Source organism: Perca fluviatilis, chromosome 4 (assembly GCF_010015445.1).
Source record: "Perca fluviatilis chromosome 4, GENO_Pfluv_1.0, whole genome shotgun sequence".
NCBI classification, from domain to species: Eukaryota; Metazoa; Chordata; class Actinopteri; order Perciformes; family Percidae; genus Perca; species Perca fluviatilis.
This window is the reverse complement of record NC_053115.1, coordinates 17,187,621-17,203,049: the sequence shown is the minus strand read 5'-3', so window position 1 is coordinate 17,203,049 and position 15,429 is coordinate 17,187,621. Positions and strand designations below refer to the sequence as shown.

Below are 15,429 nucleotides of genomic sequence, written 5' to 3'. Positions count from 1 at the left end.
ACATATTGTACTCTGTCCTCTTGTTGTTGAAGCCAGGCTTGTTTATCTGGCATCAGGTCAGCCAAGAGACTCCTCACGCTTCCCAACAGCATCAACCTAGTTCCCAGCATGTCAACAACAAGAGCCCTAACTGTAGGATGCAGAGTATAAAGGCCCAACTGATCACAGTGAGTCCTTTGTTAAGTAGGAGACTGACAGGACACAAAACAAACAAACTCAAACTTGGAAGCCAAATAGTCCAGCTATATTCAGGGGTGATTTAGGTTTTTAGTATTTTAAAAGCAATTGGACCATCAGCCTTGAACAGCTCCTTTCATGGTAGGCTAAATGTCTGTCTGTGTATGTCCATTTCCTGTATGTTTTTACTTGCCCAAATTGCCTTTGGGATTAATAATGTTGTATTAAATTGAATTGATGTGGACTGAAATTAATAAAGTTTACTAGACTAACTAAATGGAAAGATACAATGAGACGAGTGCTTACTGTTTGTTGTTGAGCAGCAGTGGTGTGACTACATTTGTACAGCTGAGTAGACACTTTATTATCTCTCAGCTCAAAGGCAGCTGCACGGTGCAGAGGGTCTGCGAGCCATGCTGCGAGCCCATCAAATTATCTTTACTCATTATCTGCTTCGTTTTATTCAGGCCCATGTTTTGCACTGTGACAAGTTTGATGCAATAAATGGCGCCATATAAAGCACATACTATGCAACTCAATTATTGAGTTTCACAAGGTTTTCAACCTTATCACCTGCCACTATGATTACGGTATATAACGTGTATGTAACCTTAACACTTTTTACACTCAAGTTACCTGATGTTTTTTGTGAACAAAAGCCTTTACACTATCCTTTATTGTAAAGGCTTTTGTTCACAAAAGCTTACGAAACTTATGTTCAAGTTTCCCTCATTCATGTGTTGAGCGCCACCTCGAGGAGCCATGAAGTAGCGACGCTGGGAGCAGGAAAATCTATGCGCATGCCGGTCGTCCAGAATAAAAATTTAACCATGCTCAATTTTTGCTGGAATATAATCTGGTAAAGTGCTGAATTAGACAAATACATGCCAGCACACATTCTTAGTGGATTACTTTGAAGCACTGTATTTCTGTTCATTTTTGCAGCGAAAAAGGAAAATAATTTGGGATAATTTCCCAGAGTTGTAGGCTAATGATGTAATGATTTGAACGGATACTGGCATGGATCTCCTGTGTCGTGCCAGAACCGAAGCTGGTTGAGCGGGCAACAGAACCGGGTTCAGCAGCTACTACAAACATCATGGCAGACGCGAGAAATCGAAGGGGACACAGAGGAAGCCAAGAAGAGAAGAGTGAACGAGCAAGAGTAAATCTCGGACAGGCTTTTAGTCATTAGCGAGAGCTTCGGAGAAAAAAAAGGCAGCAAGAAAAATGGCGAGCTGGCCATCTTGCTGTTGGACTGGCAAGTAATATTAGCTGACTTGTAGTCTATATCAACAACGTTTCACTTCCGGGATTGTTCAGGTGCCGCCGGAAATTCCGCTGGATGTCCCTCTTTTTAGGCCGGATGTCCGTCACCTTCTGCTTTCTTTGTGTTGGCATTTTAAACTCTGGTCGATTTATGAGGACTAGGGTTAACTGCTCCTCAGATCTCTGCAGGGTAAATCCAGGGTAAATCGTGTCCGGGGCTTAGTGCTGCCCAAGACGACCGTGATTGGTTTAAAGAAATGCCAAGAAACCAGAGCACGTTCTTCTCCCATGCTGGAAGTGTGGACCAGATCCGTAGAGAGTGTGGCCAACTAGGGAATCAAATGTTCTGAGGTATCCCGTTATGCGATTGGTTCCGAGGTGGTCACGTGTTTCGTGCTTCATGTTGGATACCAACATTCATCTGATTCTCATTGACATAGTGCAGGGAATAGTGGAAAAATTTAATAAATTATTTTAAAAATGACATAAATCAATGAAAAAATGCCCAACTGTTGCGCGTTTGGCTGCAATGAAAGACAGGGAAGCGGCAAAAGATTTCACAAGTCCCCCCCGTGAACCAAAAAGGCGAGTAAGTATGGGAGCTGAAGGTGAAAAGTGCCTCCTGAAGGCTAAGTGACTACTCATTATTATGTGAGTTAAATGTCAATTTCTCTCTTCGACTTATGATAACAAATTACATAGGACAAATATAGTAATACCATAGTTTGTGTACCATACCAAAGTTCTAACACTGCTTTAGAAATGAATGAAGTTTGAAGTTAGCCTTATGCTAGGGTTAGCTTTTTCGCTAGCACTCCATGTACCTAAATGCTTGTGATCTTGCCATAGTCATATGGCTTTTGGTCTTGACCGAGTCCAGGTGTCTTTATTATGTTTATAATAATACTGGTGGGAAAGTGAAACACAGCTTGGACGGGGATGTTGTTCAGCTTTTCACAAGTTTAGACAGCTAGCTAACGCTATGCTGACGTTTGCTAACGTTAGCGCAACAGCGTTAATCTAACCTGCTAGGTAAATATAGAGCTTTTTCACGGCAGACATGTTGACATGTCATAGTAGAAAAAGCACAGGTGTGTTCAAAACCATTAATGACGGCTGCATTCCACTTAGGAGAGGCCCTGGTTTTATACATGCTGACTCACTGAAACAGCTTACTGGGACACTTGATGGAATTGAGCCATCGTTAAGGTTATCAATTTCAGCTGTGCTTTTCCTATATGACAAGTCAACATGTCTGCTGTGAAAAAGGTCCATTACGACTGCCTTTCGGAGTTTCCTATATCTGCGTCCACATTGTCAACATAAGACCTGCGTTAGTGCTCCTTTTGTACCATAATTTTATTGAATGAAATATAGCCTTGCTCCTACGAGATGGGTGGGTTTTTGTTATGTTACACACAAAGCTAACTGGCTATAGTTAGCCTGTATGTATGCTAGCAGACATTAGAAAGGTAAACACTGCTCAGAGACTTATTAGGTGACGTGGTCACTCACTACAATGGGCATTTTTTTATAGGCCCATTTACGATATAGAAGGTAAATATACACTGAAATATTTCCGTAAGGGCCTTTTACATATTGACCAATGTTGATAATAACATGTATATGCCTGTTTATGGTGAAAATAAGGGATTTATTTCAAGATAGCATATTCGTCCCATATAGGGTTACACTGTAGTCATCTGACAATCGTATCCAATATGGCGCCCATGATTTGAGTTGGCCAAACGGCCAAACACTCTCTAATATACGGCTCTGGTGTGGACTAGCCAGACCCTCTTCCACCGGCTGTGGAGGTAGGTCTGGCAATGCAGACTAGCTGTAGCTGGCTTGCTTTATCTTGTGTTGTTGCACCTGCTTGATGTTTGTCTGTGTTATAAAGTTGTGGACTTGCTAGTTTTTAATAAGTAATTATAACAAATTCGGTGGGACCACAGTGGGAAAAAATAGTGAATGGGGAATGTCCATGTACAGCTGTCCATATTTAGGCTACAATAGCGGCGTATAAGTGAGAAGTATTTAGAGAAGATGGAAGGTGGATTCCCGCGGGTTCGGTTCATTCACTGTCCGTCTCCGTGGATACCGTGAGTCATCGATGATGTCATCAGGGCTTAAGTTGAACCACGTGGAAAAGCGCGCGTAGAAGAGGAACTTGTTGCCTGACTGAACCCTTAATACATCCTACATCCATGGGCTGAACAGGGAGCATTGGTGTGACCGAAAAAAAGTTGTGGGCAGTGGGAAAGAAGCTGCAATGTTTGTGGAATCAGAAAAGGCCCCACAGTTTTAAATTCATATATAGCAAACACCTTTTTGACCACAATGAACACGTATAAAGTCTCACCACCAGACAGCCCACATTACAATGTAAAACTCTTTATGGTGTATTAGTTGAATAATGTCTCTCTCGACTCAATCTCACTACTGAAAAAACTTCAGGACTTCACTCCTCAGTTACTGCAGGCTATACAGCACACATACACCACATATACATTGACTTTTTCAGCAGCACAGTCCACTGACTTGCACCCTGTATTTTTTTTATGTATCTCAAATGAGTCAAAACTCATAAGACATCTATATAAAATGTTGGCTTAAGTTACTTTTGATGTCGAGTTGTATGGTATGGAGCATCCAATAGCATAGACCTACAATCTGACATGTCACATTAACATCTCCATCTGCTACTTTACTGTGGAAAGACTTTCAACATCCACATTTCATTTAGGTAAAAAGTTTATAAAATAGGTCTTCCATTTAGTTTTTACAATCTGAAATGTGATTAGGCTATAGGTTTCAACCTTTGTATTGATATCCAGTATCTTTATTTTAGCATATCTATGCTTAATATATTTTATAGAAAATGCAATTACGGATAATGAAATCTGGAGTCAACTCAAAATGCACTATTTCATTTGTATTGGATTATGAAAATATGTCACCTTATAAGATATCAATGGTGAAATGCATAATTGTTAATTACACCAGTATACAAGGCAAAATCTCAACTGCACCGAGTGATGTCGACACGGATCATTGACAAGAAAAAACTACACCGAAGTTAGCAGTTGTAAAACTTCCAACAATAGAAGTTAGCATATAAATGGGAAAGCAGTGCAGCTCAAACCAAATACATTGCAGCCTGCACCAATGGGCAACACAAGAATCAACTTACCCCACTTATTAAAGTGACTGATGCTGTAGGAGTGCCCTCTTGTGGATGGAAAAGTATACAATATATTGAGGAAAGGCAAGAAGGAAATAAATAAATAAATATTCAGGTCTTTTGTAATCAACTGGTATCTTTAATTCAGAAACCATTTCACATTGTATCAAACAAAAGAAAAATAATGGAAAACTTCAAAGCCAAAAATCTGCATTTTGTTCATTACATTTTTTCTTAAATCAATGCCATAGTTTTGCATTTTGAAAAATGTGGGGGTGCGTTCACTACAAACAACCATTAACAGATGGAAACCTTCAGTGTGAAGTAAGAAAGTAGCACGCTGTAAATAGGTTGGCTTTACAGACAATCAGAAGGAGGGACTCTCTTATAATCATCCCAATCCTTACAAAAAAAATGCTGGCGTTGAAAAAGAGAAACTACTCACTATGTCAAACTACACATTACATTCATTGACAAAAAACAAAACTAACTGGTGAACTGGAATGCTGGGTGGCACGACTGTTTCAGGCCGACCAGGTGGACTTAGGTGAGGCATCACACCTGTACACACCCACTCAATGTATGTGAAAATTACCATTACAAGGGGGACACTAAAATGCTTGATTGTTTAAAAAAAAACTCAAGAATGGCCACATGGCCACGTTGATTTCCATTTGAAACGGACAAGCCTGTACAACCGTTTATCTTCCGCTCCCTTTACACTTGACAGACGTGCTTCTACTTTCTGTCGTTCGACCTGGAGCGGCTATGGAGAAGGATGGAAGAAAAAAAGAAAAAAGGTTAATGCTAGCAAGATTTACTGATCAAACTGTTAGCAATCGCAGGAACACACAAAGTCACTAAAGACGCATTTGAAGACACATTTTACAGCCAGATTTAAACACACGTACTTAGAGCTGTCCACTTGTGATCAGATCACTCAGGACTGTTAAAATCAAGTCAATCAGGCCCTGGACTTTGTACTAGGGAGCTGGCAGGGTAAAGACTGATGTCCGAACCAACTGATTTGGACATTTGCATTCGCACATACAGCTCCACTGGGTAATGTCTAGGTAATTTCAGTTTTGCAGTGCACGTGTGAAAAATGCTTCTGAGTGTTATTCTCAGTGGTGCAGTGTCTCAAGAGAAAACCCATCTACAGACATATACAGTAGTTGGAGAAAAAAAAAACTCAACTGCTATGAATATCTGTTATGACACAAGACAGAAATGATCTCAGAAGATATCAGTACCTCCTTGATCGTGAGAAGGACCTGGAAGGTTTGTGGTTCCTGTCCCGGGATAGGGACCTCTCCCTCCTCCTGTCTCTGGAGAAAGACCTGCAAAAGCCAAACCATCCCATTAGGTCAACATTACTCACATTTTCTACATAGTAATCTTGTTTGCCGGTTATGTTAAGTGCATGACTAGTATGGTTAGGTTCCATTCTGGATACGGTTTCCAGTTGCATATCAAATCAATGCGTTGAGTTCATCTTTATAGTTATGAAACAGGAACTCTCTCAAACCTAAATTACATTCAAGTTTTGATGATTCATATAACATTCAAGCTTTTGGATTGAACTCTGAATACAAGACCTCCTGAAGGCTGACGTACCTGCTTCGACTGCGGCTGAAGCTCCTCCTGCGTGGGGATCTGCACAGGGAAAATACAAGCGTTAACAAACACAGACGGACGCATCAATCCCGTTGAGGTCCACACTACTCCTAGCCTTTTCTTACATGGGCCTCCTTCAACACAGCCCTTTGCCTATCTCAGTAACTTAAAATGGAAATAAAAGACTTGGGTGTTTTTCCAGGAACACAATGCTCTCAATCAAAAAAGTATAACTCACTGACAATGGACCACATGCATAAAGATGGCAGGTGCTTAAAAAATGATCTCTCCTATCCCACAGTGCATTGTGCTTCCTTAAATTAAGTCACCTGTGTGAATTATATTCCCGTTTAATTTGGAGAAGGTTGTGCTCCTTCCTGGTCCACTGTACTTAAAGGAGATAATTAGGAATTGAAAGCTACAACAAGCTGTAACAAAAACAAACTGGTCACTGGGAATAAGTCTGGAGAAGAAACCAGGCTAAGATCTGCTAAAACCAACCATACAGCAAAAAAAAAAAAAAAAACTTTTTATATTGATTGGGGGGTTGAGGAGACTTTTGATTTGTGTCACTTCATAATTCTGCTCAGAGCCCCAAGACATACCAGATGTTTGTCTATAATCGAAATCTCTGGAAATATGAAGTTCCAGACTTATGATTCAAATAATTAAAAAAAGAACAACCTTTTCAACCTTGTCTTTTAAAAACTGTAATCAGCAGTGTACTGAATGAAGCAGGAAAACTTACTAGTATTTTTGGTTTTCAACAAGCTAGATATGACGAAAGGGAGGCAGACTGCCGGCTGGGTAGGTAGAATTGGCTGAATGGGACTGGCCAGATGCTGCAAGGTGATTAGGTGGCAGGCAGATGGGGGCTGGCTGTGGCTTTTTTCCTGCTTTAATTGGTTAGCCGAAGGCTGCTGTTGGTAGGTTGTAGACATTTGGGAACGTAATACGCTGATTGGTCGGGAATGTGAGGTGGGCCGCTGCCGTTTGGATTAAGGTTGAAGGAGGAGGAGGTTGAGAACGGCATGCTGAGGAACCAATGGGTTGGTGCAACTTGACGACCGGCCATGCCTGGGTCATATGACAGCACCAGCCAAGCTGATTGGTGCACGATGGTCAGCAGTCACATGATGCTGAAAGAGGACTAGTTGATTGACTCAGAGGATGGTGAGAGGAGGCATGGTGACGTCTCTGCAACGGGTTTCATTCTTATTAATATAAATGAAAAATAAAAAGCATCCTCAAACAAAAGGAAAAAAAATGCATCACATTTGGCACTTTTATCCCCCCCCCAAAATTTTAAACATATTATACTTTTAGACATAGGAATTGCCTAATCCTATTTCACAGACCTATTTTTCCATTTTAAAGCAGTAAAAATGCAATAACTTTTTGAGAGTGCACAAAATATTGTACACTTCAAATTAGTACCTAAAGCAGAACTAGAAGTTTTGAAGGCCAGATTTTTTTTGGAATAGAACGACTTTAATACATAACCTAGTATAATATGAAATTCCCATGCCATATTTCATTATTTGGTTATGAATGTCTATCTGTTCGGCTCCCTACATAAAATGACCAACAATATCAATGAAGATGAAACTATCACAAATGTATAATCAGCAGAAAAGCTTACAAACGTAAGCAATTACCAGGATTTATACTGTGGGTAAGAGAGTGGAATCAGTAATTCACAGAGCCGGATTTAAGTATAAGATAGACCATATACTGTGTCTGCCTATCACTGTCAAATAACAACATATGTTACCTTCGTCTGGGTGGTGGGCTACGGCGCCTGTAGTCGTCTCGGTCTCGAGGACGCCTACTCCACGGAGGGGGAGCGCCACGGGTGCGGCTGCGCTTCTCACCATTGGACAGCTCTACTCGCACGCGGCAACCACACAATGTTCTATAAAACAACCAGCCATCATTAACCACTGAGCGGTTTCAAGATGAGTCCCGTTTCTCCAACGTTGGCCATTGCATCTCAAAATTAGTTAAATTCGCTGCCTACCTTCCGTCAAGCTCACGCACTGCATCAGTTGCATCTCTGGGATCTTCAAATTCTACAAAGGCGAAGCCTGGAGGGTTCCTGGCCACCCACACACTGCGGAGAGGACCATAGTAGCCAAATGACCTCTCTAACTCTGTCTTGTTTCCATTGTTGCCCAAATTTCCAACATAGACCTTGCAGTCAAGAGGACAGTCACGATGCATGACTGGATCTGAAAAATAATCAAAAGATAAGAAATTGGTTAGAAATGCAGCAGACACATTGCTTCTCCTTTCCACGGACCCATCCGTTACTGTCTCTTTACATCTTTATAACATTAGTTCACAATCTGGGGTGAGACAAAGACAACTAACGTTATCCTCCTGCATCACACAGGACACATAAGGACCTGGTGTTTCTGCAGCAGATATAGCTAAATAATAATAATAATAATAAAATAATGTATACTTTATTAATCCTGCAAGGGGAAATTACAATGTTTTCACTCTGTTATTACACACAGGCCTGAATTACACATACATGCTTAGTACCTATACATGCACTAATGGAGAGATGTCAGAGTGTGGGAGCTGCCCATGGGAAGGCGCCCCGAACAGTTGGGGGTTCGGTGCCTTGCTCAAGAGCACCTTGGCAGTGCCCAGGAGATGAACTGGCACCTCTCCAGCTACCAGTCCACAGCCATACTTTGGTCAGTATGGTGGTGGACTAGTAACTCACACCACCACCGTTTTGTTATCTTATTGGAAAAAATTAGACCAGTAGGATTAAAACCGGATTAAATTTAACCGAAGGTGTGATGTCAAATTAAAGTTAATGCTCCAATTTCCGTAGTTTACATGAGCTACGCCGATTTGCTTTGTGCAACAAATCTGGAGAATCACACCGCATGTAGAAAATGTGTTTAACGTTTTCTGTTGACGTTACTGATTTAACGTGACACGAAAAACACTATTTAGTCAAGAACCACACCTACAATATAGTCTTAAAACGTTTAGCAATCGAAAAGAAGCCTGGCCTAGGGTCCAACGTTGTGATAAATTTAGCTTAACATTAACTAGAAATAGTATTTTACGCTGGTTTATCCGGCTAATACTAACCTCTTAATAAGTTGAAGTAGCTAGCTAATTCGATTAACTGGACGGCAAACCTTACACGGTTACCTAGCTACGTTCCGCCTTTAAAACAGTGTTTCACATTTGACATTAGCTAGATGATGTTCGACACTCCGAAGCTAGCTAGCTAATGCTACATGATGGCTATTTGAAGATAGCTAAAATGGCTGTCGCCTTTCCGAGGCCTAGCCCTAGCGTGAGTGCTAAGGAGCAGCAATCAGCTAACAACCACATAGCTAGTGCAAACAATAACATTAGAAACAAATGATGCGGCAGTTCGATGAATCACCCCAAACATGGTATTCTTAAACAGTTTCAGTACGGCACAATTAAGCATTTCGTTCACATTCTAGCTAGCTAGCTACCGTTTTCGTTGCAACTCACAGCTCCGACTCTCCGCGCTTCTCTGCTGATTTGTTCCTCTCGGTGGTCGACGGAAAATGGCGTACGTTTGTCAGTAGGGTGACCTGCTCCAGGCAGGGCGGGGTAAGTTGTGTGACCTCCCTTCTCATCTACGCCTCCCAGTCCCTCTCACTCACGTAACCTTAACAGTCTCCTAACGCAAATACTTCATATTATTTGATTCACGATGCATTTCTAAAACATTTTAGGCATGAACCTTCTTTTCGCACAGACCATAGCTTATAGGGTTGTGGCGCCCCCCAAAGAAACCATTTATTTAACTAGCTAGCTAGATAATGTAATTTCTGAAGAATTTGCGGTGTGAATGCTGTATGTTAAAAGGCTGACGACGCTACACTCGATTGCTGGCTGGAATTGTTTAAGAAGAAGGTGAAGTAGTGAGGATAGGCTAGTTGAAAAAGTGGGAATGGGTTTAATTAGTATGAATGGCATTGAAACATTGATTTAACACCCATAATGTTTGAAAGATGTGGGGATAATGATATCATATTTGTAGTTAATTTTAAAATGATGATAAACAGGATTGCTGGCTTCATTTTTGATAAAGAAGCAGCTGAAGGAGTATGAATGAGTCTGAAAATTGTGTCAGATTAGGGAATCTCAATCAGCTGTGTTGAATATTCATAATCATAATGAATAAGTGACCATAAGTATAGGAGAGAAAGAGAAGAAAGGAGGACGAGAAGGGAGGAGGAGGAGAAGAGGGGAGGAGGAGAAGAGGAGAGGAGTTATTTGTCAGTTAACATGATTTCATGATGGACTAACTGACCAACTGACTCCTAACTGACTTCAGGCCTCAACACCAACAGGTCATCATGTCAGGGATCAGATGAAATGGTACCTGGCTCACATCACCAACTGTGCAGTTAAAGGTTGCCATGATGACACCTGTCTCAGAGGGTTCTTCTCAATGAGACGAGGGTCTGGTGCATCTTTGATAGTCCTGCTTCTAGCTCAAAAACCCTAACACCTATTGCTTAATGTTTAATACTGTGAGAGATATGACACCCTGCTGAACATCCTGTGCAAGAATGGTGTGTAGGGTAAAATATGTGAGGACAGTAGCTGTCCGAAAACAGCCTGTTTCTGCTCTCCTCCTGGTATTTCTGGTATGATTTAATACTAGTCTATATCCTTTGCATTTCACTTCCGGGATTGCTCCGGTGCTGCAGGAAATTCCGCCGGATGCATGTATTTTCCGTTTTCTTCCGCTTTCTTTGTGTTGGAATTTTAAATTCGGTGGATTTATGAGGACTATTGTTGACTTCTCCTCATCACATCTCTGAGACAGCTAGCTAGACTATCTGTCCAATCTGAGTTTTCTCTCACACGACAATTTTGCAGCGGCTCTGTGCGGAGTTTAGCACCGCCCATGCCGATTCTGATTTTAAAGAAATGCCATTAAACCAGAGCACGTTTTCCTCCCATCCCCGAATGCTATGTGGAGTAGCCAGACCCTCATTCATCGCGCTTTGGAGGAGGGTCTGGCAAAGCGAGACCTTTTTAATACAGGAGGCAGTGCGACTGTTGCTTGACACTTCTTTTCTTGGAAGCTCACTGTGCCTCATGTGAAAGTCTCTTTGCTTCCCTAAGTACATTGTTAGAAAGGGCACAACATTCCCTACATTGTGATGTAACATTAATGTATGAAGAGTTAAAATTGTGGATGGCAAAGTACAGAGCATTTTGCATCGGCTGCTCGTCACTCTGTCAGTTGGGTTCTGCACTCTGAATCTGACCATTCCATCCAATACACACTAATGTAAAAATGTCAGAAGGGCATTTTTTCTAAGCCTCAAACAAGGTTGAATATTTTTAAAAGTACTGATGTGATTTGAAAGTTGAATACTACCCTAAATGTATGAAAGATGTGAAACATTTTAAAGTTTGAATGGAGTTTCTCGGTGAATGTATGAATGAGTAAATAGCAGTTGAACATGTATGAAAATGTATGCATTTGTGTCAAATTTGAACATTCCGTCCATCCACTCTAATGGGGCAAATTTGTAATTATGAAAGTTATAAATATTCTGTATAGAAGCGGGCCATTCTGAATCAAGCTGAAGGTTTTGATGTTTGAATGAAGTTTATATGTTGAAAAATGTGGAAGGAGTTGAAGTTTGAAAAAAGGGGTACAGAAAAATAAGAATGAAATATGTAGAAGAACATAGGTTGTGATAACATTTTTGCAATGTAACGTTACCTAGAACCAGCACCCTTGGGAGAGAGTTGGTTCTAGGTTCTAAGGGGCACTGCCTAGAACAAATGATATAAGTAGGCTAAAATGAATACATGATAAAATAACACAACTAAAAATAAACAAAAGCAATATACTCATTTAATATCCAGCTTTCACATTAACGTTAAGCGCAAGTAGGCTATAGGCTAATTGTCTCAACTAGTGCAGTGCCCATTGAAAATGTGCCTGTTTGGAACGGGCTGATTGCTTGGCCTGTGTTATTGCTGCTTGTAGAAGTCATCAAAACCAAATTGTACCCCAAAATGACTTACAGAAGGACCCAAAATCACTTCATATGCAACTCCCCTGTATACAACAACTACTAACTTACTGATTTACCTGAAAATGTGGAGTAATCAGACATTAGTGTCATGGACTCATGGCAGTGCGCTACCCACCTGGCCCGTTATGAGAGCTAATCACCACCTATCTGCGTTAATCAAACACCAGAACCGGACTGTGTGTGCACAGAGAGAGAGAGAGAGAGAGAGAGAGAGAGAGAGAGAGAGAGAGGGGGTGTTGTCTCTTGTCTATGACCGTTAACGAATTTAATACTTCAGCAGAGGTGTTCATTTCCATACAGGTCTAGTGGCTTGACAGCTAACATTGAAGTAGGGGATTTGATTCGCGAGGGGATTTTGGCGACGGTAATGTTATTAGTTAGCAGTAGACTTAATTAACCCAGGGTGAGTCTGATGAAAAGTGATGTGTCTGTCCGGTTCAGCTCTGAGATTTTCTCGCATTGCACAGCGCTGTGAAGTAATAATCTCCGAGATTACTTTATATTCTGCCTCTGTTTAGAAGTGGTGAATGTAGGCTAGAGCTCACAGCAACTTAATACTATATAGTGTCTGGCTTTTGTTTGATATTTAGTGTTGGCAAATGGCTTTTTCTTGAGTTTCCTCTTAGCGAAGAAATAGACACAGAAAAGCATAGGGCCTTTTTTCGCCAACCTTATTCCACACTTATTATTCCACTTATTCCTTATTCCACTTATTCCTTTCAGCTATTCCCCTCCCTGCATGTGGTGTCTGTGTGTGGCGTGCAGGTTACCTTCCTTTGTGGGTCTGAGGTGTATGTCACATTTTAGCTGCCAAAGCTCCGCTGCTTTCTTCACTCAGTGTGCAGTGCAAGAGGGGGAGTGGCCAACGGCTAGAGCGGCAAAAGCCAATGTGTGCTTCTTTTACCGATATATACGATATATTTTGTATTTCTAATCTTAACAATGTCAGACCTGCCACTGCACTTACTCGTGCCCATAGCAAGACACCTGTCAAGTTTGAAATCCATCCACGGTTCGAGAGATACAGTATGCGCATAAAACACAGACACAGAGACAGACAGACTTTCCTGCAATTTATAGATGGATGTTTTGAATGCTGACAATCTTCATGGATAAAAGAATGAATAGTCTCTTGCTGGTGATATAGGCCTACATTTATGTAGGCTATATGAAACTCAGCTAAGGGTAATTATAAGATTGATTACCGTATGCGTGTTTTTCCACTTTCCTGTTACTCACAAACCCAAACAGTTGCCATGAGTGGCAGTAGCACAACATTCTGGGCCCTGTATGTAGGCGTTCTCTAGGGGCCCTGCCCACATCCACAGCTATTCATTCTAGCATCTTTTTGAGTACAGTTCACCTTTCTCAGAGAATCTATAATATAAATAGTGATGAAAATAAAGGAAACGCATTGAATGAGAAGGTGTGTCCAAACTTTTGGCCTGTACAGTATATTATATTATTAGATTATAATTTTTGATTATTTATTTGTACATCACCTTAATTTTGCCACTGTTAAAGGTGGGGCTAATTTTAAATTACCGCTGAGCAGCTGGTGAGTTTCTACAAAGCTTTATATTAGTCAAATGTTTATATTTTACCTTGATCATCTTTATTGTCCTTGTTTTTAGCTGATGATTCCTTTTATGTGTACCATAGGGATGTGCACACTCTTACTTTGCCATTAAAGCCGATTCTGTTAATCTGATTCTGTTAGGTGTATTCTTTGCTCTTCTTGTAAGTATATCCCTGAAATCTGACTATGCATATGTAGAATAAAGTTATGGAATGTTACAGCTAAATCCTGGTTGTGCTTGTGCATTTGGATGTAAACAAAACAGGCACACCAATTCAATGTTTGTTAATGCAAATTTACCTGTCCTCACCTCACTCCATGAGTAAGGGCTTCTTGTTTTGAGTAAGTTGAGTGCATCCCAGAGGCATTTACTAGAAGTGACGTGGGTTCCATAATAACGCATCCCAGAGTTGAGTGGTTTTGCCAGTTGAGTAGGATAAAGGATGATCTGTGTAATTTCTACTCATCCTATCATACCCTGAATTTCATTTGCAAGCTTATCTTGGTCAGCCCAACTAACTCCAACTCTCTTTCACTTTTGGGTTTGCTGCAGGTTGCTGCACCATGCAACATTCGTGCAACACATTTTTACTTCATGCACCTCAGAAACAACTGATGTTGCTCACTAAACATGTCTGCATTGTTTTCAGTTTGGTTTGAGGTATTTACTTCAATTCATCCATGGGGATGAGGAGTTTTCCTTGGCATGCATTATGCTCCTTTCAGTCAGGTATTATACAGTGGCGCACCATGCTGTTTGTTCCTTCCAAGGTCTGCAGAGCTTTTGAGGCTCAGTAAGGACGAGTAAGACTCCCACTGGGCGGAAACCACAGTGTTAACGAATGTCACTAAAAACAAGTGTATGAAAAAATAAATCTACTTCCACAGTTACATAGTGATAGTAGTTTTTATTTTCCAATATTTTTATTTGCCTTTTGCAGTTGGACTACTGTTCTACAAGTGCCTAATGCTGTAAACAGACATTTAATATTGTATTACTCTTCTACTTGCAGTACAAGATATTCACTGTACAAGTGATATACTTTTTTTTTCATTTCAAAATGTGTTTACTGTATAAATAAACATGTTTACTGTAACATGCCCTGGACACTGTGTTGAGGTAATGTCTAATGAATGCTCTGAGGCCTAGTGTATAGTTATTGACTGGCTGTGTGTCTGATCTGAAAGCATTGTTTGATTTTGCCAGCAGAGTCAGGTGTTTTGTGAATATAAATTGAGAATTTGGTTTTGTGTTTACAGTTTTGAGAAAATGGGTGAGGGTTTCAAGAAATGTGTCTTAGCAAGAGAAAAACCGTATTACCACGAGTTTCCAGACAGTCTTTGCAGATTGGGTATCACCTGTGACCATGCAGGGGCGTAGCACACAATTCTGGGCCCTGTAGAAAGGCATTTTCTATGGGCCCCTCCCCGCATCCACAGCTAGTCATTCTAGCATTTTTCTGGGTACTCAGTCCCCCCCCCAGTCCAACGCCCCTGTCTGTGACACAGCCATTAAACGAGAG

At 40.9% G+C, this 15,429-nt stretch overlaps 1 protein-coding gene across 3 annotated transcripts; it reads right to left on the bottom strand.

Moving 5' to 3' along the window:
- Nucleotides 1-5,300: 5,300 nt before the first annotated feature.
- Nucleotides 5,301-9,899, bottom strand: srsf3b (serine and arginine rich splicing factor 3b). Of its 3 annotated transcripts, none has more exons than XM_039798081.1 (6): nucleotides 9,748-9,899; nucleotides 8,271-8,481; nucleotides 8,025-8,165; nucleotides 6,251-6,289; nucleotides 5,887-5,973; nucleotides 5,301-5,399 (listed from the first exon to the last, which is right to left on the bottom strand). In XM_039798081.1, exons 2-6 carry the CDS (start codon nucleotides 8,471-8,473, stop codon nucleotides 5,372-5,374), a joined length of 498 nt encoding a protein of 165 aa, XP_039654015.1. In that variant the 5' UTR covers nucleotides 8,474-8,481; nucleotides 9,748-9,899; the 3' UTR covers nucleotides 5,301-5,371. The 3 variants fall into 3 exon arrangements, with proteins under 3 accessions (XP_039654015.1, XP_039654016.1, XP_039654017.1); XM_039798082.1 differs by having other exon boundaries at nucleotides 9,767-9,898; XM_039798083.1 differs by lacking the exons at nucleotides 5,301-5,399; nucleotides 5,887-5,973; nucleotides 6,251-6,289 and adding an exon at nucleotides 7,010-7,464.
- Between the last annotated feature and the right edge of the window lie 5,530 nt (nucleotides 9,900-15,429).

Excerpts from the sequence above, each read along its gene's own strand:
- srsf3b (XM_039798081.1), bottom strand. The coding sequence starts at position 8,473 with ATGCATCGTGACTGTCCTCTTGACTGCAAGGTCTATGTTGGAAATTTG. Across the intron at positions 8,166-8,270 it reads GTGCGTGAGCTTGACGGAAG|AACATTGTGTGGTTGCCGCG; the intron begins GTAGGCAGCGAA and ends GTTGTTTTATAG. Across the intron at positions 5,400-5,886 it reads TCCTTCTCACGATCAAGGAG|CCGCTCCAGGTCGAACGACA; the intron begins GTACTGATATCT and ends CCTTCTCCATAG.